The following is a 27,334-nucleotide window of genomic DNA, read 5'->3' on the forward strand; positions in this document are numbered from 1 at the left end:
GGCGTGCGGCCTGCCGGGAGCGGTCCCCCCATTACCCGCCGGGAGCCGCGCTGCTTCCTGGCTACGGCAGCCGGGGAGGGTCGCTAGTGGTCACCTTCCCTGCGGGCCGCAGCCATGGCGGCCGGGCCTCCCCCGCCGCTGGAGCCCAGTCCGCTGCCGGTGTTCAGCGACGAGGGCTTCGGGGACAAGTTCCTGCGCAAGACCCGAGAGAACCCCATGGTGCCCCTCGGTGAGGGGGAAGGGCCGGGGGGTGACGGGGGGGGGGGCGCTGCGGTGAGGGGGAAGGGCCGGGTTGATGGGGGCTGGTGACGGGGGAGGGCAGTGAGCCCAAACCCGAGGGGCTGCCCTCCGGGGAGGCACGTCCCTAGTTCGGGGGCGTTGTCCAACAAGCCAGCAGCGCTCAGGTGCGGGGGGCGAGGTGGGAGCCGGTCCTCACAGCCCCTGCCCGGCTCCGCTGAGCCGTCCGTCTGTCCTTCTCCGCAGGCTGCCTCTGCACTGTCGGCGTCCTGACCTACGGACTGATCTGCTTCAAGAGAGGCAACATCCGTCGGTCTCAGCTGATGATGCGGGCACGTATCCTGGCCCAGGGCTTCACCTTTGCGGCCCTCCTGGGAGGCATGGTGGTCACAGCCATGAAATCTAGAAAGTGAAATCAGGCAAGAGAGAAGCTGCGGCCGTGGGCGTGCGCCCGCCAGCCTGCGCCCCAGCTGGCAGGGTGGATTCTGGCTGCGGATGGAGTTTTCTGAGAAACAGTTGTGATGTCTCGGTGGAGCCAGTGTCAGAGAGGCTCTGTGTTCCAGGGTGCTGGAAACGTGGCTAATACACCTCTGTGATTAACCTGAAATTTGGGCCGTGGCATTTTTTAATTCCCTGAGAGCTTATCCTCTGGCAGCACTGGAGGCTGCGCCTCACTAAGGCTCTCCGCCCCCGTCAGACCTCTTGTCCCTGCTTGGTGCTGTCACAATCTGTTAAAATTGTGTCCTCTGGGTCATGGTCTGCACTGAGGTGTGGCTTTAGTCAGGCGGTGCACCAACATTTGAGAAATGAGCTGCCCAGGTAGGAAGGAATAGCTCTGTTTATGGCTTGACCCTGGCAGGACAGAGTTCATAAGCAGTGGGCGAGTTGTTTGGGGAGAACATGTAATCTGTTCAGTTGCAGCTGGTGAGTAATAAAGTGAATTGCAGCGAGATTCTGACTGATACTGGATTGCAGAAGATTGAGAAGCCAGAAGAATAAACACTGTGAGAAGGAAGGGGAGCAGGCACAACTGCCTCAAAGCTGTGATGATGTAAGCAGGACACAAGAGATGTAACTCCCTGTGAAAACAACTTGGGAAGTCGCATTTCCAAAACAGGGCCTGGCCGCGTTCTCTGAGACACGCTGCTGCTTCGGCTGCTTTTGCTGGGGAGTCAGTTCCTGCGCAGCTCGCTGCTTCGCGTGAGCTAGAACTGGCTGCTGAGCAAGTGCCCTGTTCCCAGAGGGGACTGCACTGCCTGTGTCATCATCACGGGTGCCTCCAAGTCCCGCTGTTGGCGTTGGATTGTTTGGATCACACCAGGGGTGTTTGGTAAGCAATGAAGCTTTGCTCTCCCGTGTCAGGGCCGCAGGGCAGGGAGGATATGGGGCTGTCGGATCTGTTTGCTGTGTGGCTGCAGCAGCTTGTACCTGCCTGTAGGCAGAGCGTATCTCTGCAGGGGAAAGGGCCACAGACCTTGCTAACCGTGCTGTGATCCCTCCTCACGTTGAGCCGCGTGGGGCGTTTCCAGGTTTTGCTCTCTGGGTGTCTGCACGTTGGTGCCTGCGCCTCAGCCCTCCCTGGCCTGTGGTGGCTTTGCAGCTGGCTGCCTGGCAGCTTGCTGATCCCGCTTTGCCCCTACAAGCAGTTCTGGAGGACAGGGTGAGGGGTAAACTCGCTCTGCCCATGAACGAGTGCTTGGTTTGTCCTGCCTGGGGAACCACGGTGCCAGTGCGCCTCGACAAGGAGAGGGGGGAAGACTCTCGCCCACCGGAGGCGACTTCTGAAATGCGAGGGTGGAGGATAAGCCACCACTGGTGCTGAGCAGGGTGAGCTCCACCTCTGCAGTGGGGAGCCCGGGGCTCTGCCTGCTGCGGAGCTGTGGCACTGCCCGTCTTCCCTGGTTGGCTGCCTGCTGCTTTTGGCTGCCTCGCTGGCACTTCCAGCCCGGCTAGCTTGGGGCAGGAGTGTGAGAGGCAGCTGCAAGCACAATCCTTTGGCAGCCCTGGCAGCCTGGAGACGGGCACAGCGGGCTGGGGAGCAGCTCAGCCTGTCTGGACAAGCAGGAGCTTGCAGCTCCCTGGGGGCAGAGCAGAGCCCCTGGGTCCTGCTGCCACCGCTTCTGCCACGGCCTAGCGCAAACCCTCTGGCCCTTCCCCTCGCTCCTATTTTTTCCTGTAGGACGTGGTTCTCCTGTAGCCCCGCCCTTCCCACAGGAGGCTTCGTGGCTGTGGGTTCTCCTAAACACACGTGTGCATTGCTGAAGCAGAAAGAAGACAGTGCCCCATAGGACTGGAGATGTCAGTTTATTGTAACAGGTGATTTGAACAGTCACAGATACCAAAGCCGAGGGGATGTAGAACAGCTGTGGGCACGGCTCCCCTGGAGCTGGCTGCCCCTGCCTGACACGGGGTACATAGCAGCTGGGGGACCCAGGGGCCCGGCTGCCTGTGGTGCTGGAGGGCCAGAGTGCAGGGGTCTCCCTGCCCCCGGGACGCAGCCAGAGGTGCTTCCCGCTGCTCTGCAGTGAAAGGCAGAGGCAGGCAGCCGAGTCCTGAGGTATCCTGCATTGGTGTCCATCCCGCACCGCAGCAGAGCTGCCTACGCATGCTGGAGTGCAGGGGGACAGAGTAGGAGCAATCAGCCCTATGGACAAGGGGGCACAATGCCAGCACACAACACTGAGTGACTCCCTACACACCCATTTCCCTTCCCAGCCCACTGCTGAGCCCATGCCCCAAGAGCCAGGGGTGCTCGGTCACCCCACCGGTAGGCTGCAGCAGCAGGGCAGGTGACCTTCCTGACTCATGGAACCATAGCTGTAGGGCAGGAAAGCTCTGCATACTTGTTTTTCGTCTGAGCAGGGCTCTGCAGTGAGGCTCAAGCAAATGTTTTGTGGGCTCTGCTCCATGTCCCCCCCAGCCTGCTGCTACGAGCCCTTCCCAAGCCCCCACAGGCCAGACCCGGGGCACGAGCTCCAGGCTGCCCTGCAGCAGGGTGCATGCAGCCTGCCCCTCTCCTGCTACACGGGAGTTTTGCAGGTTTCCAGGGCCAGCCCCACCAAGCAGAGGAGAGAAAGCTGGTGTTCACGCCAGAAAGCGTGCACCTTGTGGGGCAGGGAGCAGGACTGAGGCATCTCACCACGCTGCTTCAGGTGTGCAAATCCAGCGGGGGCCAGAGAGAAGCCACAGAGCAGCTGCGGACAGATGTGCTGCTTGTTCTCCAGGGACTGTACAAACCCCAGCACCACAACTGCCCAATGCTGCTCTGGGACCCTGGGTTAGGGAGCTGGGGGCTCAACCTGCCTCACAGTGGCTGGACCTTCCCATCTGCTGCCCTGCAACCACACAGCCTCCATCTCCCATCCTAGTAGCAGGGGAAGGAGCAGAGCCAAGGGCCCCCAAAGTCTGGCACCCCACATTTCCAACTGCTAGTAGTCTTGGCAGAGGGACAAGAAACGTCCTGCACACTCACCCCGTGGCCCCTTCCTAGTGCCCCACACCACCATGCTGCCTGGCACCAGCAGCCCCGCAGGATGGATGGGACACAGACACTGCAACTGCTGCTTGGAGCCCTGCCAGCTTTTTGGGGTGCACAGCCAGGCTAGGGAGAGGTCTGCTGGGCTTGGGGCAACCACTGGCAGTCCTGGCCTAGCCTGGGTGCCTGCACTCACGTTCCTCAGTCCCTGCTAGCCCAGCAGCATCATGCTGCGGCCATGCTCCCTGCAGAACCTTGCGGTGCAGAGCTGAGTCAGGGCTGTTCCTCCACCCTTGCAGCCCTGCAGCCAGCTCTGCTCTAAACCCTGCCAGAAAGGCAGATGGGAGCCAGGGCTCCCACTAGGATCGCTGCCTTGGGGCTAGGACCCAGGCCCAGACACGGGGCTGCCAAGCCTGCACTCGCCCAGGCCAGGACAGCCGCAGGCAGGTTGATTCCCAGCATGGGGGTGAGGTGAGGAACACCGAGTGGGGTGTTCCCCCTCTCACTGAGCCAGGCCCCTGGGCACAACATCCCACAGAGCCCAGGCTGGGAGCTCCCCTGCTAACTCAGCTCTGCCACCCAGTGTCGCTTCCCAGGGAAATGCCACAGTAATAAATAAGTGTAAAAAGAGACCGATGCACCTTTTAAGCAAAGGAAAACCATGGGGAGAGTTACAACCAGTGACTCGAGCACAGCTGAGGCGCACACCAGGGAACAGCGGGCAGGCAGGGTGAGGCCCCTCATGGGCTGGCCCCACGAAGCCGCCCGGCTCAGTGAGCCTGGCCTTGCCCTGCTGCGCTCCTGGCTGTGCCAGGCGGCAGCTAGCGGGACAGGGGTGTCTGTTTGAGGGAGATAAGCACCGAGCGCATCCGCGAGACATCCTTGCTCTGCTTGCTGCTCTTGGGGTTGAAATCACAGAGCTGGGCCACCTTCTCCCACTCGGAGCCTGGGGTTTCCTCCTTGGACTCCTTCAGGAATGCTTCCTCCGAGGCCCTGCAGAGATGTTGAGGGTTGTCACTGGCAGAACCCTTTCCAAGGAGACCCTCCCCTCTGTCTGGGAACCCCTCATGCTCCCGCTTCCTGTCCCCTTGCTCCAGCCGATCAGCTCAGCATCCTCCGGGATCCGGAGACACACGATGCTCAAGGCTGCTGTTGGCTGCACTTGCCCAAGATAGGTTCATCCAGGGGCACAGGGGTGTCTGCCTGCTCCCAAGACTTCTCCACCCCCAGAGCTGTCCCCCAAAAGGCACAAGACTCCACAGCTTTGCCTCTTCAACCAGCCCCCACAAGGGCATTTCCAGGAGCTCCACTTGCCTCCTAAGACTCCACCATTTGGAGATGCTCAGCTGCAGCATCCTCCCTCTGGGACCTCACCACGGCCCAGTACCTCCCAGCATCCCCCCTTCCCTTGGCTGGGCAGCCAGTGCTGGGGCCAGGACCCCCAGACCCTGCGGGGCAGGATACGGTTTTGTAAGAGGCACATACACATAGCCAATCACATCGGCGTCCGGCTGCTGGTAAAAGGCTTTGTCAGCGATCCTAGCCCCCGAGGCACAGACAGAGAGAGAGCGCAGAGCAGACAGGCAGGCAGAGGGTTAGAAAGAGAGAAACAGAGAGGGGGTTAGCATCCTCCCACAGAGCGTGACCCACTCATCACAGCATACACAGCACCAGGAAGACCTGCCGGTGATGACAGGGCTGCACAGATGGTGCCCCAACCCTGCCCCGATGCGAGGCACTGAGATCCCAGGGTGATCCCAGTGTGGTCCCAGCCAGGGTGGCCCTGCACAGCCACCGGAGCCGCTTGAAGCCCTGGGGCCTCTCCCCTTGCCTGGCAAAGCTCTGTCCCCACAGGGCTGGGCCCCACTGTGGGGACAGAGATCCCCAGACATCCCAGGAAGGCAGATCTGGCTGCACAGCAGCTCCTGTCACAGCCCTTGCAGCCACGCTGAGCCCGACATACCTGTTGTTTGCCCGGTTCTTCTCCATCTGCTCATTCTGACGCAGGTTCCACTCCTCCAGGTCCTTCTTGGCCTTCTCACGCCATTCCTGCTCAGTCACCTTCGATGCTGCATCTAAGGCCAGGGCGAGACAGCCTCCATCAGCCAGACTGGCACCCACTGGGTCTACTGGGCAGCCCCTCGGCCGACAGGACAGCTGCAGCCCCCCCAGGCCTGTCCCCAGTCCCCACTAGTACTGTTTGAAAGGCATCACTGCCCCAAGGACAGCAGATCCTTGGCAGGGGCACCCACAGGGCACGGGGCACGAGACACCTCTCTGGGATGCAGCAGGGTCACCGCCAGGTGAGGGACCCCAAGGGCCCTGACTGCCACATTGCAAGGTGCCACGAGCATGGCCACACACGGCCTTGGGTCTCACCCAGCTCCTCCAGGCGCTTCTTCTGCTCCTCCCTCCACTTGCGGATGCTCTCAGGTTCCTGGGTCAGCCGGTCAGCCTTGGCTATGGCTGCGTAGGCATCCGTGGGGCCGTTGGACTCCTGCAGGACACAAGCACCTCACCATCAGCACCAGCTCTTTCCACAGCCCAGCCCAGCCACCTCGGAGGGCTGGCAGCAGGGCAAGACTCCACACTCCCAGCACTCAGACAAGCCAAGACAGGAGGTAGGGAGGGTGACAGCCCAGGACATGTGGGACAGTGTCCCCAAAGCACTGCTCAAGCTGCTGTCCCAAATCCCAGCCCCAGGCCCTGCCACCCAGAAAGACTTCCTAGCACTCCCCTCCTTGACTTGCTGCTCGCTGCCAACCAGCACTCGCATGCTCCGGGCAGCCCCACAGCAGAGGACAGCCACCAGCTTTGTGACATGCTCCCCACCAGCACCGGGCTTCCCCGGCCCTGACTTGGGCTGAGGCAGCCCCAGGACTGAGCGTCATTACAGGCTTGGCCACAACAGACCGGGAGAGCCCAGGCAAGAGGCAGGGCCCAAGGGAGGTACAGCGCTCTGCCTGGACACCAGCCCACAGGCAAGAGCCTCCCTCGCCCCTCCGAGCCAAGCTGCCTGTACGGCTCCCGCCAGGCCCAGCACCACACTGGCTCAGCACCTCTCCTAACATCTTCCACTGGCCAGGACACCCAGCCTGACACCAAGCTCAGCAATGGCATTACGGCTTTCCTCCAAGATCCCCAATCTAATTAAGTCTGTCCCATCTCTAATGTGATTATCATCCCATACACTAGGTATGGGCAATGCACATGCCACGCTGCTGAGCACTGAGTGGGGTGAAGGACTTGTCAGAAGCTGGCACAGCTTCTCCTGTAGCCAGCAGAGCTGGGCTTCGGGCTCCCAGAGAGAGCTGACATGAAACACCCTTGGCCATGGGGCAAGTGGGTTTAATGGGAGATGCTGCCAGGACTTGGCAGCAAGGCCACAGCAAAGCAAGTGTCCCATGGCAGCGCTGTCCTGGCTCTGGACCCTGCTAAGAGATGCTCCTGACCGCCTCAGAGGCCTCCAGGAGCTACCCAGGCTGGAGAGAGGGGGCTTCTGTGGGGAATGGAGGATTTGTCATCTGCTCTTACAGCCCAGGCACTCCTTCAGGGCACAGGCCACCTGCAAACAGATTTGGGGCAGGTCATGGCAGGCAGGACCAATATTCTCTTCAAAGAGGTGTGAGAATGGAGCAGCCAGGACTCTCCCACAAGACCCAGACCTTCCCAGGAGCACCATAGCTGTTGTGGGGCTGGATAGCAAAGTCCAGTCAATCCTGGGGGCAGAGCAGTGGAGTGCTGGCCCCATACCCACCCAATGCCCCTTAGCACCACCGAGCCAGGGCAAGGGGCTGAGCTCTCACCTGAAAGACATCTCCATTGACAGTGGCTCCTCCATTCTGGAAACCAGCTAGAGAAAAGGAAGAGAGAAACACAAACACAACTATAGCAACTGCAGGTGATCCCGGAGGGGCTGGTGTTCATGAAACGGAAGCGAATCAGTTCCTGGGAGTTTGGCTGTGCCATTTCCAGCCCAGCACACCCATCCACAACAGCCCCACATATGTGGGCCAGGCCCCATGGTCTCCTGTCCTAGGTGGGATTCAGCCAGCACATCTCTCTCTCCCAGACAAGCCTCTCTGGGCATTTATGTCTTTATGGTGTTTTCACTGGTGTTTTGTCTTATCTGAAGATTAGGGAAACTGTTCCAGGCACGGGGCTGGATACAGGGAGGTGCTCTGACTGTAGAAAGACAACCCGACCAACCCCAATCTGCAAGCGGCCAAGCAGAGGCTGCCGATGGACACAGACAGCTGACCCAGAAACTGTCAGCCAAGTGCCCAGCAGTGCAGGGCTGCGATGGGAAGGCAACCCTGCCAGGGACAGAGCCCACAGAAACACTGCAGTGTGCTCCACCAGGAGAGGAGGGCAAGCGTGCATGCCAAGGTCCTCGAGAGCCCACTTAGGGGCATGCCCCTGGGATGAGCTGCAAGGTTAGGTCTGGGAATGAGGCACCACTGAGACCCACAGCTGGGGTACAGCCCATCTGCCCCCCAGCCCCAGAGAACACCAAGCTGCACACCAGGGCCACAAGACCAGCCCCATGCGGGGCTCTCTGCTGCTAGGCAGAGAAGAGGCTTTGAAGGAGGCAGACTCCAGGCTCTGAGCTGTCACAGCTCTGATGACCACAGGGCTTCTACCAGCTGCCTAGCTGCAGGCACAGGCAGCCGCACAGCCACAGTGCAGCTCAGGCAAGCGCTGTCCCCACAGTGCTCGCCCCCACAGAGCCAACTACACCCAGCTCCAGCCTGTCTGACTGCATTTATCACCACGGCTGTCAACACCCCGCTGGGCCCAGGTCTGCCTCCGCAGCCCCGTGTGTGGAGAGGTGAAACCACTGCTCCACAGCCAGCACAAGGACACCCTGTGGGCCTGGGTTAGGGGAAGGAGTCAGAGTACTGTGGCAGCAGCGTCCCTATGTCCATGTGGAGAGCAGACCCTGAGCCCCTGCTACCTACCAAAGCCCCCACAGACTGGAGGCAAGAGATCCGGATTAATATCTTCTGCCTGCAGGGCCTGGGACCACAACGTCCCCAATGGAAATGCCTTCCATTTTGCACCCCAAAGGGCTCTCCTGTCTGTGAGGACAGTGGCAGGGCTGTCATTGCTCCTCAGCTTCGCCTGGATGCCTCTCACATTGCCCTAGCTGGAGGCACTGAGACACGGAGATGGGGGTCCATCCAACCCAGGGAACCCAGTCTGAGCACACAGGGGAGGAATGACCCCACAGCTGGCAAGTCCCAGCTCAGGATTCACCCCACATCCTGAAGCTTGAGAGGAAACCCCAACATCAAGCCCTCTGGGACCAAGCACGGGCCCTAGATAGTCCTTGCTGGGATATAGGCCTGGCCACTGGGGAACCCCATCACCTGCCCATTGGAGGTGCAGCACGGACCCCATCACCCACTGGGGGTGCAGTGCATCCCGTGGGGAACCCCAGTCCCACGGCGGGTGCAGCTTGGAAGGAACCCCTCCCCGCCCTCGGGGCAAGAGGGGACACAGTCCTCCTTTACACCCACGGGGGTGGCAGCCCCCTCCGTGCCCACCGGGCGCGCAGCCAGGCAGACCCCGCGGGGCCCCGGCCGCGCCCGCCCGGCGCAGCGCGGCGCTCACCCGGTTCCGGCGGGGCCGCCTGCCCGGCAGGGGCGGCGGCCGATTCGCCGTCGGTCGGCCCGAAGCCCTCGTCGTTCTCGATGCCCGCGATCTCGCTCTCCTGTTGGGCCAAGAAGGCGGCGGCCGGGTCCTCCTCGGCGCCGGCCCCCTCGGACGAGGAAAAGAAGCCGAAGTCGTCGGCCATGGCAGGCCCGCCCGCCCCGCTCCCGCTCCGGCTGCGCGGCTCGGCTGGGCTGGGCCCGACTGGGCGCGGGCGGAGCTGTCACTGCGGCGGCGGCGGCGGCAGGCGGGGCGGCCGCGCTGACATCAGCGGCGGGGCGGCCCCGCCGGGCCCGTCCTGCTTCCCCGCCTCCCGGCGCATCGCCAGGCCGCCGGCCGGGGGCGAGCCGCAGCCCGCGAGCCGCATCGCCGCTGCCGGCCGGAGCCGGTGCGGGCCAGGCGCGGCCCCACCGCGGGCATGGGGGGCCGCAGCTGCTCGGCCGCCTCCCCCCGGGCTCGCAGGCCCGTGGTCCCAGGGCACCCTCCCCACCCACGCGCGCACTCGTAGCTCTCCGGGGCGGGAGCGGGCGGCCCCTCACAGCCACCATCTTGGCTGGCGCCCGCCGCGGCCGCCATCTTGGGTGGAGCCGCCGCCGGTGGACGGCCGACCCGGCGGGACGGGAGGTGGCCGGGTAGGACCCACCCGGTGGCGGACGGGCCGCCCCGGTGACAGGCAGCCCAACCCGCTCCCAAGGGACTCCGACCCACGTCCCCCCTCCCGCCGCGGCCCGCCCGGAGCTCCAGGCCCCGACTCGCGCGACCCGCTCCCACAGCCGAAGGCAACCACCCCCCTCCCGCCCCCTTCCAGCTCCGGAAACGTCCGAGCAGCTTTCGGCATATTTCGGAACTCTTCGTGCACCCATTGGGAACACCCGAGAGCGGCGAGCCCCGTCGATGAGATTCGGGGATTTCCGGATAGGTCTGAGAGCACTTCGGCTTTCTCCGGAACGCGGTCAAGCATTTCCGGTTGCGGCCGATAAACGGCCATTGGCTTCGTAGCGGCGCCTCGCGCGCGCGCGCGCCCTGGAGCCGGGGCGGAAGTGCGGGTGGGAGACGTCAGTTCCGGAGAGTGACGGAGCGGCGGGTCAGAGGCGGCAGCAAAATGGCGGCGCCTGAGGAGCGGGAGCTGACGGCGGAGCAGACCGAGAAGCTGCTGCAGTTCCAGGTGCCGCGTCGGGGGGGCCCGTGCCGGCCGGCGGGAGCGGAGGAGGCGGCGCGCGGGCACGGAACGGGCCGGGCTGGGCCGGGCCGGGCCTGCCCGCTGGGGTCCTGCCGGCCTGCGTCGGGCCGGGGGGTACGGGGCTCACTGAGAGCCGGTGCGGGGGTGTCGGGCTGGGCCTGAGTGGGGGGCGAGAGGAGAGAATCCGGTAGTCCCGGTCCTGGTGGGGGTAAGGGCGCTCCCCGCGGGGGCGAGTGAAGCTCTTGTGTGGGGCTTGGGCTCGTCGGGCTTCGGGCTCTCCAGGGCTGGGGCCTCGCTGAGGGGCCGGCTGGCACTATGCGTGCCCCAAGCGCATCATTAGGAAGGGTGTTCTGTCATCGCTAATTGGGGAGGTAGGAAGTGACTGCTGAATAAACCCCATAAACTCCGTACGGGGAAAAACTCCTTGGTAAGTCCCGGCCATTTTAATTAGGTAGTCTGAAAAACTCCCTTTCTTGTCGTTAGCGGTGAATGGGAGAACCTTTCCTGGCGTCTTGGGAGGGTGAGCTAGTGGGTTTCTACGTGATGTGGTTTGTCAGAAAATTGTTTCTAACCCTCACTGTTGGATAATGCCTACTGGGGGGAGGCCACTGGGGATTGTAATGATCTAATCTTGCTGTCTGCTGCATAACATGGGCTGGGTTGCTTAACCTTTGGTTTGCCAGGGCTTTGGGGCTGTGCAGCAGCTGAATAATTAAAAAAAAATCTGTAGATGTGGCTTTTTGGGTAGAAAACAGTGCTGTGGAGTTGAAATAATTAGGGCTGCTCAATGAGAAGTAATTAAACAGGCTGGCCAATGAAAATTATCTTCAGGTGTCTTGGGTTTGTCTCTTATAGGGTGTCATGTGGTGTTCCTTGGATTGCAGAGTTCTTTTACAAATACAACATTTTCTTTCAAGAGTGTTTTGTCAGATTTTGTTGCTTCATATTCATTTTTTAAGGCTGTGCTTTGCATCTTTTGGTGTGATGTAACTGTGGAATTAGAGGGCTTAAAGGGACTTCAGAGGCATCCAGCTCTGCCTTCCACAGGTGAGATAGGTGCAGGTGTTCCTCTTTGTTCCACGCAGATATTTGCCAAGCCTTTACCTCTGAGCCAGAATCCCCCTGGCTCAGAGGTAACCTCCTGAAGTAATTAATGTACTGCAGTCTTTCTCTGTGACTATAGCTATGAGGAGACTTTTTTACAGATATCCCCTCTAAATCTTTACTGCAAATTAAGCTGGTTGGGCAATCTTAACTTACAGACAAAGGAGGCAGAGCAGTGTTAACAGTTGCTTTCTCAATGCTACCATTTTCCTGGTAAGTATGAGTTTTAAGCCATTGCTTTATGCTGCATGTATATATGTGCAAAAGCTGTCCTCCAGCTCCCATTCTCTTGCTGTAAGATGTTGTGGTACTTATTAATCTACTGAATCTGGACAGATAGGACCAGCTGCACTCATCAGTGTCCCGGTTGCTATTTTCAAAACCCTGTGGGCAGCTGTGAAACTAAAGAATCCTGTTTCCTAATGCTACCTGGTGTTGCCATGGACAGCAGGCTGGGGGCTGGAGGGGAAGGAGAAGGAGTCAGGAGGGATTCAGGTTTTAGTCCAGCTTCCTGTTGAGCCCTGGAGTGGAGGGAAATGTGCCTTAGACTGTAAATGGGAGAAATTTTTCCTTTAGAAGACAGCTACTGTCAAGAACCTGACGTGAAAGCTGTAGTCCAGAAGGCTTTGATACCAGGATCCTCTCATTCTTCAGTCCCCTGGGGTATATGGGATTAGCTTTTCACCAGGGCTGGGCCAGTGACAGACTTCACTGGTGAGTCCTTCTCCTTTGGTACTTAATGCCTGGCTGAAAGGGGCTCAGGTGTGCAGTCCTGCTTGTTTCTTTGAAATGAGATGGAGTAAATCAGTCCACCTGGAAAAGATTTTTTTGTTTTGTTTCCTTTAGCTGGACTCTGTTAAATAGCATTTACTGTTTGGAGAGGATGGCTAAGTCTCACTAAAATCATTTGTACATTGCTATTGATGAAAAACACTGCTACAGTTAGCTTGTAAACCTTTCAGGAATTCCTGCTGTCTTCACAGGGAACACTTACATGTTTTCAAAGATAACTTCACACTTTTGTTGTGATGCACTATCATATGTAATTTGTACAATATTCTGTGGTGGCAGAGCATTGTACTTCCACAGAAGGTGGCATGCTACTGCAATGTGAATAAAGCAGGAGGGTGGACTAGGAAAGAAGGGAGTGGGGATAACAAAGATGAGGTAAGCGATAGCAGAAGGCCTTCAGTAGTGTTACAGTTAAATGGAGAGCCAGAAGGGGAGCAATGAGCAAGAGCTGTAGACTGCCATTCACCCAACAAACAGCTGTTCTGGGTGAAGATGCTGTTGCCCTACACTGTTTATCCTACTTCTGCTGGAAATTGCTCCTTCCAAGGTAGAGAAGTGAATGCCTGCTGTCCTGTTTGTGGCCCAAGCTGTCAGGGTTACAGTTTGAATACATGCTTTGCATTAATTCCACTGATGTTTGCTTGATGTGTCTTGGTAGTGCTCATATAAACAGCTTTGCGGGCAGAATGGTGAAAGTAGCAGTTCTCTTCCTACTGACAGGGCTGGAATAGGACAGTTCTCTGCCACCCTGCTATGGTGGGTTAATGGAGTAAAAAAAAAAAGTACCAATATGGAGAGATAATCAGGAGACTTGAAATAAAAACAACAAAGCACTCTTGCACACTTTCAGCCTCCTGTTTACTGCCGAAGCATTGGCTAATGTAAAGGAATAAAAGCATCTACATTTTTAATCTGTCAAGACTTGGCTGTCTTGACATCTGTAGAGAGAAACTTGATGTGAACAGCTTAAAGCTGTGGAGATACAGTTCCATTTGGGAGATGGAAGAAACAGCAGAGCAGCTTTTGTAGGATCTTGTTATTGATCTGTACCCATTACACTTGGGCTGATGTCTAATGTTATAATATGCTAATGTAAAGTAATGGATTGTTATTTGCAAAGGAAAAAGTTAGCACTCACAATACCATCTCTAACTTCAACTGGGGAAAACAAAATGCTCAGGACTGAAAACATCTCTAATTTAAAGAGGAAGGAGGAAACAAGAAACTCAAGGCATCTTTCCTACTCAGTGTATTGCATATCAATCAAAACCCTCATAAAGGCATTTGCTGTAATGTGCAAAGAGAAACTCTCTTGGGAAATGCTTTTTTGCTGCTTGAAGTCAGATGTTCTTTACCCTTGGAAACATAATTCTCTGGAATTTGGCAGTGGGTTGGGAATTAAGAGCACTGCCAGTTACAGTCCTGTGGATTTGCATCTTTTATGCTGTGTTTCAACATATGAGTGTGTCTGCAGAGGGAACACTTTCCTAAGTCCAGTTTGCAACCTTTGTCCACGCAGGGGTATTCCTTCTGCCTTTGAAGCGTGGAATTGCACTTTCCGCTACTTCAGCAGTGAGAAGATTTTAGCATTCTGAGCAGGCTCAAAGGTGAGAGGTGCAAATAATTATACCCAGCGGCAGCTTCGGTATGTTTTAGGATAGTGCTCTGCTTTGAGTGGTGTTTGAGAAGGCAGTGTTGAACTTTCCTGGTATTTGTGGTACTTTAATATTTTGTTTTCTAAATATTATCCACTGTCTTGAGCTTAGATCTACATTTATTTGAAGGTTTGAGGGTGCTAGTTTAATGGGATTAACTTTAACGGCAGGGAGCCTTATCTTTTTATTACTTACTATGTCTCTGTAAAATATATGCTCTTTGAGGCAGCTAATGAGAGATTACAGAGTAGGAAACTAGCAGTTAGTGACTGATTTGAAGATACAGTTTGTTCTCTTAGCCTTAATGATATTAAGAACATGCTCGTTTGTCTGGCATGTGAACAAAGCAGTTTGCAGCTAGCCATGAGATTCACCAGAAATGTAACTGGTGCAGTGGAAATGATGTGGCGTTTCAAGTTTCTAACCTGTTTCTGTGACTAAGGCGAAGCAGTGGCCATAGAAGGTAGTGAGATAACAGTATAAATGGTCATTGGAAGTGATGATGAACAGTATCGGTGTTTACCAGCAAGTGTTGTCTAAACTGACAGTTGAACTGTCTTCCTGCAGTTCCTTACATTGAGTGCAAGTCGTTCTGAACCCATACATGTCTTCCAGAAGATCCTGGAACTGTAGTGTGTCTGTCTTACGGAGCATGTCAAAATAACATTCAAAAAGGTGTTCAGTTTTAAAAGCTGCCTTTACACAGGCAGTTTCTTTTTCCTGCAATGTTTAATTATGCAGCTTCATTGATCAGAAGAGTGGTGGGAGCGCTAGGCATGGTGCTGCTGGGGTGGTTTTGTCACTTCTGGTTTGTGTTGAGAGCAACTGTATTAGATGCTAAAAAAAAAAAAAAGTAGATTCACCTCCACAGAGAAGTGCTGTTGTAGAAGACTGAAATCTGACCAGCAGTGTGCCTGTCACTGTAATGATGGTCGGGAGGGGGTGAAGTTAGCTGGCCTGTAGTCTGTCTCTGTGGAGCTCAGTGGGTCTCGTAAATGCTGCAGTGATTCAGTGCTATTTAAATGTTTGTTGATAGTTCTGCATGGCTGTTACTTTGGTGCTGCTTTCTGACCTAAAACTGCTAAAGGGTTTGCATAATTTTAAAAGGAGGTACTGTTCAGTCATGAAACCCTGTTATTAGTGCTGAGTGATAATCCAGACCTTTAGAGACAAAGGTGTGAATGAGTTTCTGAATCTTGTAAATTTTGCAAACACCAGCAGAATTTCCAGAGTGTTAAGGAATGGTGGTCAGAAGACTTTCAAGGCTTTGAAATACAGACATTGTGACTCCATTGTAAAATCAAATAATTGAGTAAATTGCAGGTGCCTTTTAAGATGTCCTTCTAAAAAGGATGATTAAGTGCCTTCTTTAGGAGTTTGGGTAAAAAAAAAAATCAGAATACAAAACCTAAATTTTACTCAGTGAAGTACATCTTTAAAGAAAGATAGTTAAACTAAAACACTAGGTTGTGAAGCTGAGTGATAAACGAAGGTATTCTGGCAGCAACAGTGGAGTTCACTGAGCTTCATTTCTTCTATGAAAGTCAATTCTGTAGTGCTCCCTTGCAAGGCTTGCTGCAGACTTACTTTTTAATATATATTTATACACTACTGGGCAGTGACTTGAAGTGCTTTTTTCTAAGCGATTGCAATCACATAGTTAATGTTGGCAATGCTTTGAACAGTCCAGTTCTGTACAGCAGAATGAAACAATGATTTTTAGCCAGTAGACTGGAGAGAAGGTAGAGATTTGTGGAGACTTCATGAGAGAAGCCAAGAAATGCTCAAAACTTTGAACTGAGCCCAGAGATTGAATAGGGCATTTGTCCACAGTGCAACTTGGGTGGAAATAGCATGTGGAATGTATGAATGGGGGCAGGGAAGGGAATAGTGCACCATCCTTCTCCAGTAAAAAAACAATTCAGTGCATTCTTAAATGGTCAGCTTGTCAAGACTGCCTCAGGGGCTTTTAAATGAAGCAAGAAATGAGGGAGATGACGAGCAGAATTAAATAGGATTGCTAACAATGGATTGGATCACAAGGTGTAATCGAAACTGCACACAAGGATTTATATCAAGTCACTGCTCTGTGTTTGCAATCATCATAGGCTGCCTCCTGCAGAAAAGCTATGCTCTGTTGCATGACAGGCACAGGGAGCAAAAGTTCCCTGCTCTTTTGCCAAACTTGTGCATGGCTGAGATCTTCTCAGGTGCTGCAGAGAAGAGTGTGTGGATCTGGCAGGCAGAGGACAGGCAAGGCTCTGGTGTAGTTCAGCTCGCACAACCTCTGTAGGTCAGCAGGCTCCACCTGTCACAGTGTGTAGCAGTCTGGTGGGAAAGCAGCCTGTTTCGCTTCTCAACTCTGTCCCTGAGCCACCAAGGAAGGTGCACCCTCTGTAGTGTTACACCAGCTGGCTGGGGAGGTGTCTGGAGAGAAGTCCACCAGGTGAGAGCATGAAGCATTAAGAATCTGTGGAGTTCTCTTGTTAAGAATGACCTTGCTGGAGAAACTGTTGTATTTCAATGGTCTCCTTATATTGCCGGCATTTATGTTGAATTTGTTACACTGCTTGTGATGCCTATTGTCATTGCTTCTGCTATCTTGTATCCAAGCTAAATAATTGTTTCTGAAGTATAACTGTTTTCTTGGCTTTCTGTAGCCCAGTTATAAAAAAAAAAAAACCCCACAACTTTTTATTCCTCTTAATTTTAAAATAACAGTAGTTTCCTTCAAAATTCCCAGCATTGTTAATTCTGTCACCTGTAATGATTTTTCACTGACTGATTCAAAGGATTGTTAAAAGGGTAGCAGCAGTACATTTGTGGCTTTATGCTGTCCTTTGAAAGTGTGTGTTTCGGCTCTGTTGATAGGTGTGGCATACAACCCTGAAATGTCTGTTCAAACACCTTACAGCGAGTGTTGTGGGGAGAGATGTGTTTCTGTGGCACCGTGCTGAAGTGAACATCCCTGTCAAAGGTTGTCTCCATTCAAGAGGTGCTGACGTGGCTTCCTGTAATAACAAATACTGTTGTTTGATCTCTTGTGCAGAAGTTCTGATTGGCACGGGGCTAAAATAACGCCTTCCCAAACATTGATATGAGAGCCCAGTGGCTTTGAGGTCTGCTGGTGTGTTTGGACTATGTTTTCTGGTTTGGTTCCTGTCTGTGTTGGACTGGTTTTTTTTTTTACTATAGAATCCCCCGTGATGCTGGAAAACACTACCTTCATTAGTTCCTGGCTCATTTTGGTTTTAGTTTCTGTTTATGCTTGCAGTGAGTGAAGTAATGGTCATCTTGGGTTGTCAGAAATACTTGGCCTGTCTTTTAAGTTGATGCTTTGAGGTGACATTTGAGGGCATCAGCCTGGCATATCCTTCAGAGTGAAACTTGTGGGCAGTATTATGTTAGACTCTTGACTGGGCTGAGTGCAGTCGTAGTAACAGACGTTGGGCACTGCTGAGAATTGCCTAGTGCTGGAAGAGTGCAAAGGCCTGTTTGAGGCCTCCTGGGTGTTTATGGATTTGGGTTGGCTCAGGTTGCTCTGCTCTTAAACTGAGAGTAGAGCACTTCACCACAACACTTTTTTTTTAATGTGTTGCAGTAACTCCTGTCTGTGCTCACGTGTTGCAAAGAACAGTAAAAATACCGCACCTCCCTGGCACTCATCTGCTTTTATTCTCCTTCTTTAGGACTTGACTGGCATAGAGTCCATGGACCAATGTCGTCACACACTGGAGCAGCACAACTGGAACATAGAGGTACCACTGCAAATAAGATTTGTAGAGGTTTCCAAGTACCTGGATTAAACAGAGTACTCGGGTGGGTGGGGTGCTACCAGTAAGAGTTAATCTGTTAACCTCTGAATTTACACTAGTAGCTTTTTATAACAGTATCTTGATGCATCTGGAGAGCTGGTTTCAGAAGTACGCAGCAGAGTTGTTATGGCTATGAACAATTGCTTGACTGGCACGTTGTGTAACTTCCCGTAGTGCGTGTGTGCAGGCTGCCATGGAGAAGGCTTTCCATACAGAAGAGAGTATTGATGGTTACGGTTTGTAATGAGTTGTGCTTATCCAGTGCTCTGGGGCTGTGGACAAATAATACCTACTGTTAGTGTCCAAAGTATAATAAAGATCTTTTCTGCCATCCTTAAATGTCTGAAACTTCCCTTTGCTCTTTTTCGTGTCAAAGGCAGCTGTACAGGACCGACTGAATGAGCAAGAGGGTGTCCCAAGTGTCTTTAATCCTCCTCCATCGCGGCCATTGCAGGTCAATACAGCCGACCACAGGATCTACAGCTACATTGTCTCAAGGCCACAGCCCAGGGCAAGTTATCTTACAGTGGATTTTGTCCTGCTTGTTGGGTGACTCTTTGTTGTCCTGGTTTCAGCAGGGATAGAGTTAATTTTCTTCCTAGTAGCAGATATAGTGTTGTGTTTTGGATTTAGTATGAGAATGCTGTTGATAACACACTGATGTTCCGGTTGTTGTTAAGTCGTGCTTACACTAGTCAAGGACTCTTCAGCTTCCCATGCTCTGCCAGGTGCACAAGAAGCTGGGAGGGGGCACAGCCAAACTGGCCAAAGGGGTGTTCATACCATATGATATCACGCTCAGTATATAAACTGGGGGGCAGTGATCGATTCCTGCTCGGGGACTGGCTGGGTGTCAGTTGACAGGCAGTGAGCCGTTGCATCACTTGTTTTTGGGGGGGGGGGGTTTGTTGTTTTTCCCCGAGTTTTGCTTCTCTCTCTTCTTCTCTTGTTATTTTCCTTTTCATTACAATTTTTTAAATTACTATTTCAATTATTAAACTGTTCTTATCTCAGCCCACGAGTTTTCTTACTTGTGCTCTTCAGATTCTCTCCCCCATCCCACCGGGGGAGGGGAGTGAGTGGGCAGCTGTGTGGTGCTTAGTTGCTGACTGGGGCTAAACCACAACATTTGTGAACAACAGAACTTGCAAGCAGGGAAAGGAATTGTTTTCTCTGTATGCTGTTATCTCCTTTCTAAATATTTTATCTTCTGAAAACAAAATGTTGAACTGTTCCTTCAGCCTCTGTTACTACTGTGGATATTTTCTCCATGCTGTGATTCACAGTATGAGACAACCTTCTTGGTGTCATAAAATGTCTTGCTGTGGCATAGGAAAGCTTTTTGATCAGTTCAGTTGGAACAATGGACTGTCCCCTCCTTATGGCAAAGTGATAATATTTTTTCTTTTTAGAGTCCGCCTAAAATGTATATTAACTTGAATACAGTATCAATTACTTGCATTAATGTTTCACAACCAAATTTGCATGAGCACCTGTAAGACTCAGTGCTGTTAATCCCTTTGTACAGTTAAGAAAATTAGCACAGAGCAAAAGCATTGCTGCTTGAATAGTCAGTGATGCTGATTTTCAGATGTGTCACACTGAATTCTGAATGAACCATGTTAGTCACCTGAATTTGATTTGACATGTCCGAAGCATGAAATATTGCTGAACATTTCTGCAGTGGTTAGAGCACTGATGCTCCCATGTGTGCCTGTGTGCTTGATGCTGGTGGATACTTCACTTTAGCAGGCCTGTTCCTGGGGTGGTGACTGTTCTAATTCTTTGTTTGTAATTGCAGGGCCTATTAGGATGGGGTTACTACTTCATAATGCTTCCATTCCGATTTACCTATTACACATTACTTGATATATTTAGGTAAGTACTTTTTTGTGCTGACTCATGTATTGACTGCATCAAGACACACTCTAGCTTAGATTTGGCTGTACCTCTGTCACTTAGATCTTTAAGGCAGATATTCCATTTATTTGCTCACCTGGCTTTATCTGTAGCCTTGTAAAGTTCTTACATGGTTTAGTAAGAAATAGATCTTATTGCAGAGAAAATAAGCATCTTGCAGCTCTGTAAATGAAATATTTAATTGGAGTCCTAACTCCAGGCGGCTTTACAGTTTGAGTACCACGCAAAGGGGATGCAAAACAGTGTCAAACTCTCCGGTATTCTTGGACAAACAACTTCATTAAAATAATGTCCCATTGGGCTGGGCTGCAGGTTAACCTGCCCTAATCCCTGTATGTTACTTGGCAAAACCCAAACTGTAAACGCCTCTGCTTTTTCCTCTTTGGTGTCTGTTGCCTCTTCTCCCTTTACTGCCCTGAAGGGGTAGTTCATCTTGCCTCCTTACAGCATGGCTAGAGAGCAAAGGGAATGTTGAAAAGTGGGTAAATATCTAGCAGTTCTGCCATCTGCATTGTTTTGGCAGTTTCCCGTGTTGTATTACTTCCCCCCACCCCCCCACCCAGACTTTTCCAAAGTTCAGCGTATCTTCTATGCATCAATAGAACTAAACAACATTGATATCTGCCTTGCAGTTAAGCTTTTTCAGCCCCAGAGGAATGACTGTTTCTTCTGTCTTCATTGGACTTGTAGTGTAATGTTCTCTTTCTGCAGCTCTTTGCACTCTGGAATTGTTAGTCTTGGAATAGCAGAAATGCAGTTTTCAAAGTTATCTGGACAAAACTGTGTGGCTTTTAACAGCCTGTCTTTGACTAAATTCCTCAAACCTCATACTGTTGGTGTGGCTTATGCCTGATGCTTCAGAGGAAGTCGAAACTGTTAATCACACAGAATTCAGATACTTGCTCATGGCTGGTATGAGATAATATTTGACTGGGGGGTTTCTGTAGCAATGGTATCAGTTTGGAGCAGGTGACAGTTTAGGTTGTGATTATAAATGTTCAAGGGTCTCAGCTGTGACTTTTTTCCTCCTTATGAATACCAGTGACTGTGGAAAAGAAAACCTGTTCTTCAGAAAGTCAGTAAGCTGAATTTCCAGTGTCCTTTGCTTCCTTCCTAGGTTTGCTCTGCGTTTTATACGCCCTGATCCTCGTAGTCGGGTCACTGACCCAGTGGGTGACATTCTTTCATTTATTCATATGTTTGAGGAAAAATATGGGAGGATACACCCTGTCTTCTACCAGGGAACTTACAGCCAGGTCAGTGTCACATGTTGGTGCATAGATCCTGGGGAGATGGAGAGTGAGGATTTTGCCAGATGGTATCAGGGCCTACATGGCAAAATCACTTTTCATCTAAAAGCCCGGCGTTTGTCCCCAAACTCTCCAACAGGGTAATGGAGAGCTAGTGAACAAGCATATTAGAAAACCAGTGTCTGCCAGGCTTGATGATGTGCCAAGCCTGCAAAGTTGGAAAGCAAAGCCGCTCTGACTGTTCCTCGACCGTCTGTATGGCTCTGTAGCCAACAGCTATTCTTTGTAATCCTGCCTTTGTTTTTATAAATTGATGTGGTATGCCAGAGTGTCCTTCTGTTCCCCAAATTGGGATTGACTGCCTGGGCTTGTATTATAATGCAACTCCAGAACTTGGTGCAGGACCTCAAAATTGAGAGAGGGAGCCCCTGAAGAAATTATGGGAGGCGATAGTTCCATATTTTAGATCTGGGCTGATGGTGCTCCCTGTAAAAGAGGGGCGTCCCAATGGGTACTGCCTCTTCGGCAGCTTCTCTTGTCCTAGTCAAGGGAAGGGGCCTCCTGCAGTGTGTCCCAGCAGACAGTTGGATCAGCACTGCTTTCCGAGTGCCAGAGAAGAATGTGCAGTCTGTATCTGTTCCATGCTGCACAGTGATGGAGCTTGTCACCTCTGCAGCTCTTCTAGGCCCCTCTGTCTTGCCTGGAATCCAAACTTAAATAACCACGGAATGGTTAGGCTACCAAAACTCAGCGCCAGTAAAACAGGGAGCCTATTGTGCAGTTATCCTGTGGTCTTGTTAAGAAATGCTCTTGGATGGGTGGAATCCAGAGACTGTAGATGCAAAAACTTTTTTTGTTGTTGGGGTGTTTTTGTGTTTTGTTTTGTTGGGGCCTGCAGCATTATTGAGTTATCTTTTTTTAGTAGTGTTTTCATTTGATGTGGTCTGAAGATTGTGTCCTGTACAGGCTAGAGTGGAAAGCTCAGTCTTGGCTGCTGTGAGTCTGAGGGATGAAGGAGGGCTCTTCACTGCCAGCTGAGTCTGGCAGGGCGGTGGGGGGTGTCAATCCGTGCAGTTGCCTACCTGGCTTCGTTCTGACTTCAGTGTTCTCCAAAGCCACATCCTGAAAGGAGTGTGAAAGAAAACCATTGTAGACCCCTTAAATGAGGGTTTAGTCAGAAGTTCTGACAGGTTCATCCTCCACTGCTGCTTCATTAAAACCACGCTAGTGGCAGAGTAATGGCCCAGGTAAATGCTGCTGAGCTGTGTCACACAAGTCTTGTGGGTGCTGCTTTCCCCTTGCCTAGAGACCCTGTAACTTTACCTCCTCTGCTCTTATGCCAAGGCACTGAATGATGCCAAGCGGGAGCTGCGCTTCCTGTTGGTTTATCTTCATGGAGATGACCACCAAGACACAGATGAATTCTGCCGGTAGGTAGGAAAGTCTTCCAAATAGTTATCTTTGCACTTTAAATGCAGCTTCATTCACACGCTCTCTTCTTATCCCTAGCAATACACTGTGCGTACCTGAGGTGATCACCCTCATAAACACTAGAATGCTCTTCTGGGCTTGCTCAACCAATAAACCAGAGGGATACAGAGGTGAGTGTGTCCCTCCTGGGCTTTACCTATCCCCCTTCTGTCTCTGGAACAAGCCAGATGCTCTTTGACAATTTTGCGTGTGTGAAACACGCTGTTGGTTTTTGTGCAAGCAGACAAGAGATTTCAGGATTGCATGGGGAAATACCTGTTGGTTTCTGTGTGGTATCTCAGAGGGCCTGTTTGGATGCCAGGGAAATACCTTCTGCTCTTTACCTCTGCTGTTCCATATGTTTCTGGGCAGTCCTAGTTGTGCACTCTTTGCTGCGGGCATTCAGGCTGCCCACTGAAAAGGGCCTTGTTAATGGGATTTTGGTGGGTGTGTGCTGAGGGTTAAACTGAGTGCAGAAGCAAGTATCTAACTAGCTGTGCCCTTAACACTGGCTCGTATTACACCTGAGGCCAGGAGTGCTTGTTAGGTGCATTTTTTTCCCTTTCTGAGGCAGTCATCTTTACTACATACCCAGTCTCTCTGTCTCCTCAAAAGTCCACAGTGAGGTCCTTTTAAGTACTGTCTTTCCAGAGCTGTTGATACCTGGCCTGCCAGCATTTTGGTAGATTTTTGCTGCAAATGGAGCCTTTTCCCAAAGTTCTGTTTGTGCCTTCTGTGTTGCTTCTGACCGACCCTGTTTCATGGCAGGAGAGGCCAGGAGTTCTGGTACTAAATCCAGGTTGTTCTTGGCTTCATAGTTCAGCTACCAGCTATTGACACCTTGAAAGAATGGCTTTCTAAGGACACATACTTTTACTTATTGCTGTTTTATTGCTGCAATGCTTTGGAGTCACAGCCTAGATAGCAGAGCTGGAAGGAATTGTGGCCTTTCATTTAATCCATGGGGTGCTCTGATTTAGTTTGGAGGGCTCCATTGATAATGACAGCTCCAAGCTGTGTGATGTGCCATGCATGTTTTGAGGAGGTGGTCAGCAGCCATAGGTGAACAGTAACTTAAAAGCCCCTGATGTGCTCCATTCCCTGCCTCAAGACAGAGCCTGCCTCTGGCAGCAACAACCTAATTTTGTTTGGAAATGTCCAGGATGGACACTCTGCCATTTTCCCCGTGACAGTATCTTCCACAGTCTAGCCATCCTTAATCATCTTAGCAAGTGTTTCCCTGTGCTTGACCTGTGTTTTGCTTCATGCAGTTTAAACCCAGGGCTTTTTCTTCCATTCTGAATGGATATTCAGAGCAATTTACTTCTTTCCTGCTTGAATTTAAGAACCTTTTTTGTTACTTGAAAGCTTGTTTTTTCCCCTCAGTGTCTATGCTCCAAGCCACTTCCTCCCTTTGCTAATTTATAGGGCTTAGTTTGACAAAATGGAGCCTGAGGCCTTTTCTGCCTTGGAAGAGATAGTGTCTGTGGAAGCTGCTTTCCTAGGCCCTTGGTGATGGAAAGTGTTTGTGCTGTACCCCTTGCTGACCCTTCTGGATGGGGCAGTTATGGTGATGTTTGTGCCTGTTTCCCAGTCTCCCAGGCTCTGCGAGAGAACACATACCCATTCCTGGCCGTGATCATGCTGAAGGATCGCAGAATGACGGTAGTTGGGCGGCTAGAAGGCCTCATCCAGGCTGATGACCTCATTAATCAACTGATGTTCATCATGGATGCTAATCAGACGTACCTGGTATCTGAACGCCTGGAAAGGTATGATGGGACCTGAGCTCCAGTAATGCAGACTTTGTGGAGGCAGGCTCTGCTCTGCCTCCTTCCTCCCTTCAGACACCATATGTAGGCAGGTAGCTCAGCATCTCCTGTTCTGTAACACAGCCCATGGGCTCTCCCAGTGGGATCATTGGTCTGTAATTTCAGGCCACCCTGTAGCCAGGGGGCTGGATGTGTTGCCCACACAAGCCCACTACTGAAAGGTGGGTGTGAGTGCTCTAATGTTTTCTGCAGTTGGAGCACACCCTTAGTGTGCTGGAGCTTTGCAGGTAAAGCTTGGACAATAGCCGGTAGGAGCCAAGTGGGAGTGAAGGCATTGCAGGCAGGAGGAGAGCTGGCGTCCACAGCCAGTCGGTGAGCGAGTGCTGCTGCCTGGGCTGGCTGTCCTGAATTCTGACTGTGTCATTGGTGGTGCCTTGCGAGCACAAGCTCCAGTCTGTGACAACTCTGTAGGGATTTGCAGGCTGTGTCTGATGTAGGATGCCACCTTCTGGTCTTCTGTCTGCCCCTTCTCTGCCCCATGGTCTCTGGGGGGGACCCAGTAACACATTTTGATGCCTCTGTTTTTGGAAATGTGCAAGGAATTACCTGAAGGAGATAAAACTGTGAAGAGTCTCAAGTACGAGGCAGAAATCCTGGGCACTGCTTATGTGCTATCTGTCCACTCTCAAGCTGCAGTGGGTGAGAAGTCTTTTGTGTTCAGTTCACTTCCACTCAACCTAGGGAAAGTTTGTGTGCTAGGGACTGTGGAGACTTGGCTTGCTTTTAGGAACTCGTGGTACTCTAAATGAGTCATTACCTGATGTGTGTGCTCCTACGAGTTTGAGGCTGTACCTGCACCCTCAGGTCTGCCATGCCTTCACTTTAGGGCCTGCTAGCCCTGACTGCTCCCTGCTTACATTTGCAGGGAAGAGAGGAACCAAACCCAAGTTCTGAGGCAGCAGCAGGATGAGGCATATCTGGCATCCTTGCGTGCGGACCAGGAAAAGGAGCGCAAGAAGAAGGAAGAACGGGAGAGGAAGAAGAAGAAGGAGGAGGAAGTGCAGCAGCAAAAACTAGCAGAGGAGAGGCGGCGACAGGTGAGAGCAAACTGACCGCTGGAGAGGCTGCTGAGCCCTGTCGGGTGCTCATGTGTAGGAGCAGTGCCTGCAGTAAGGCTTTCTTGTCAGAGTGGAGCTGCTTGTCTTGCTCAGGGCTTGAGTGTCCTCAGCCTCCTGGAGCAGCTGTGCTGCAAGGGACAAGCATAAAGGTCAGTTCAGTGGATGCCCATTGCTCCTGCTCCCTCCTTACTTTGCAGACGCTGCAGGAGGAGAAGGAGCGGAAGTCCGAATGCCTTCCTCCTGAACCACATCCTGATGATCCAGAGAGCGTTAAGATCATTTTCAAGCTGCCTAACGATTCCAGAGTGGAGCGGCGATTCCACTTCACACAGTCATTGACGGTGAGCTTGGGGCAGAGCTGATGGGCATCCCAGAGTAGAAGAGGGTCAAGAGATTCTCCAGGTGGCTCAGCAAAGCTTTGGTTCCATTGGACTTTGCCAAATGGTGACCTTTGCTGAGAGCCTTAGCAGGCAGAGTTTTTCCTGGGTAAGGAGGGTGTCTTGGGGCCTGGACCCACCAGCTTAGAAGAGGGAGATTAGAGGAAAAAGAAAAGAGAAACTTTTTCTTCTCCTGAAAAGCTGAGACTTGTTGCTCCCTATTAAATAAGAGTGTAGGAAGAGCCAGAAACAGTGTCTGGACTCCCCAAGTATGCTGTGACAAGTCCAGTTTCATGCATGCTAAGAAAATGGCTGTCTTGTGTCTACAATGCAATGATGGTGCAAATTTGGTAACCTTCCCCCTGTGAGATGCCATGGATGCAGTCTGGCTGTGTCGTTGTTCCTGCAGCTGGCAGTTATTTCTGTGCTTCTTTCCCAGGTGATCCATGACTTCTTGTTCTCCTTGAAAGAAAGCCCTGAAAAGTTCCAGATTGAGGCCAACTTCCCTCGCCGTGTCCTGCCCTGCCTCCCTACAGAGGAGTGGCCCAACCCACCCACGCTGCAGGAGGCCGGACTCAGCCACACGGAAGTCCTCTTTGTGCAGGACCTCACGGACGATTGACACTTTTCCAGAAGACACAAAATGGAAAGAAATTCATATTATTATTATAATACAATATTTTTTTTAAGACTGCGTACAAACGAGGGATCAGAGACCATATTGCCTGTGCCAGCTGTGCTGTGTGTGTGCACTGGCAAGAGGAAGTGTGTGCACGTCCTCACACACCTATGTACACAGCCATCCCCTATACTTGGAGGGCAGAGAGGGAGGGGAGCTGGTGTTGCCCCTCCGCCCTCCCTGGGGAGGAACAGGAATGGCAGCTCTCCGTAATTATTGCTTTTATTGACAACAATAATAATAAAACCCCAACCACCTGACATCTTGTGAAGATTTGATACTCTGCTGCTCCTGACAGCCAGAAGACTGGGTACCTGAATGTGCTGGGAGTGGGGTGGGGGGGAAGGGCTGGACAGAATTTCTTCAGCTTCCCTCTGTGTATAAATATCTTTCTTTTAATATTTCTCTTGCTTTGTAATGACCAAAGGAGAATGGGGTTGACTATAGTATTAACTTTTTGATAAAGAGCTGGTTCAATTCTTACCCGTGTGGGGTCTTGCCCAGGGTTCTTAGCCTGCGTAGTGTAATAAACTCTGCCTCTAGCATGTCTGTGCCAATGCTTTCTGCCTCTGCCCCCTGCCACAACCGAGCACTGGGGAGGGGGTTCTAGCTGCTGTGGCTCTACAGTAAGTTACTGCTCGCAGCACTGTGGGTACACTTCTGCCCTCAAATGGGTAATTTTGTGCTAGTGGAGCTGCTGGTGTAAGACGAACAAGAGCATGCACACCATGGGTGAAGGCAGTGCTGGGGCTGCTGCTGTGCTGCCTGCCTGTGGCATGAGCTCTGGGGTGAGGCTGGGCAGGAGGGAGATGGCCCTTCCTTTCCTCAAAGGGCT

General features: G+C 52.3%; 3 protein-coding genes across 4 annotated transcripts; 2 read left to right on the forward strand and 1 right to left on the reverse strand.

Annotated features, from left to right (window-relative positions):
- Nucleotides 1-10: 10 nt before the first annotated feature.
- HIGD2A (HIG1 hypoxia inducible domain family member 2A) lies at nt 11-844 on the forward strand. Its single transcript, XM_072872713.1, has 2 exons — nt 11-229; nt 484-844. The coding sequence occupies exons 1-2, from the start codon at nt 115-117 to the stop codon at nt 648-650; spliced, it is 282 nt and encodes a 93-aa protein (XP_072728814.1). The 5' UTR covers nt 11-114; the 3' UTR covers nt 651-844.
- A 1,681-nt stretch (nt 845-2,525) lies between these two features.
- On the reverse strand, nt 2,526-9,668 carry CLTB (clathrin light chain B). Its single transcript, XM_072873744.1, has 5 exons — nt 9,329-9,668; nt 7,519-7,565; nt 6,092-6,209; nt 5,676-5,787; nt 2,526-4,705 (listed from the first exon to the last, which is right to left on the reverse strand). The coding sequence occupies exons 1-5, from the start codon at nt 9,510-9,512 to the stop codon at nt 4,534-4,536; spliced, it is 633 nt and encodes a 210-aa protein (XP_072729845.1). The 5' UTR covers nt 9,513-9,668; the 3' UTR covers nt 2,526-4,533.
- Nucleotides 9,669-9,720: 52 nt separating this feature from the next.
- FAF2 (Fas associated factor family member 2) lies at nt 9,721-27,036 on the forward strand. 2 transcript variants are annotated; one of them, XM_072873743.1, is made up of 12 exons: nt 9,721-10,532; nt 13,963-14,050; nt 17,788-17,856; nt 18,290-18,424; nt 19,715-19,791; nt 20,951-21,089; nt 22,428-22,513; nt 22,593-22,684; nt 24,148-24,325; nt 25,251-25,422; nt 25,641-25,784; nt 26,260-27,036. In XM_072873743.1, exons 3-12 carry the CDS (start codon nt 17,809-17,811, stop codon nt 26,440-26,442), a joined length of 1,254 nt encoding a protein of 417 aa, XP_072729844.1. In that variant the 5' UTR covers nt 9,721-10,532; nt 13,963-14,050; nt 17,788-17,808; the 3' UTR covers nt 26,443-27,036. The 2 variants fall into 2 exon arrangements, with proteins under 2 accessions (XP_072729844.1, XP_072729843.1); XM_072873742.1 differs by lacking the exon at nt 13,963-14,050.
- The last annotated feature ends 298 nt before the right edge of the window (nt 27,037-27,334 follow it).

Source organism: Ciconia boyciana, chromosome 9 (assembly GCF_034638445.1).
Source record: "Ciconia boyciana chromosome 9, ASM3463844v1, whole genome shotgun sequence".
In the NCBI taxonomy this organism is placed as follows: domain Eukaryota; kingdom Metazoa; phylum Chordata; class Aves; order Ciconiiformes; family Ciconiidae; genus Ciconia; species Ciconia boyciana.

Coding starts and splice junctions, on each gene's coding strand:
- HIGD2A (XM_072872713.1), top strand. CDS start 115: ATGGCGGCCGGGCCTCCCCCGCCGCTGGAGCCCAGTCCGCTGCCGGTG. Junction 230..483: donor GAACCCCATGGTGCCCCTCG/GTGAGGGGGAAG, acceptor CCTTCTCCGCAG/GCTGCCTCTGCACTGTCGGC.
- CLTB (XM_072873744.1), bottom strand. CDS start 9,512: ATGGCCGACGACTTCGGCTTCTTTTCCTCGTCCGAGGGGGCCGGCGCC. Junction 5,788..6,091: donor GAAGCGCCTGGAGGAGCTGG/GTGAGACCCAAG, acceptor CCCTGGCCTTAG/ATGCAGCATCGAAGGTGACT. Junction 4,706..5,675: donor AAGAACCGGGCAAACAACAG/GTATGTCGGGCT, acceptor ACATCTCTGCAG/GGCCTCGGAGGAAGCATTCC.
- FAF2 (XM_072873742.1), top strand. CDS start 10,470: ATGGCGGCGCCTGAGGAGCGGGAGCTGACGGCGGAGCAGACCGAGAAG. Junction 17,857..18,289: donor AGCACAACTGGAACATAGAG/GTACCACTGCAA, acceptor TTCGTGTCAAAG/GCAGCTGTACAGGACCGACT. Junction 19,792..20,950: donor ACATTACTTGATATATTTAG/GTAAGTACTTTT, acceptor CTTCCTTCCTAG/GTTTGCTCTGCGTTTTATAC.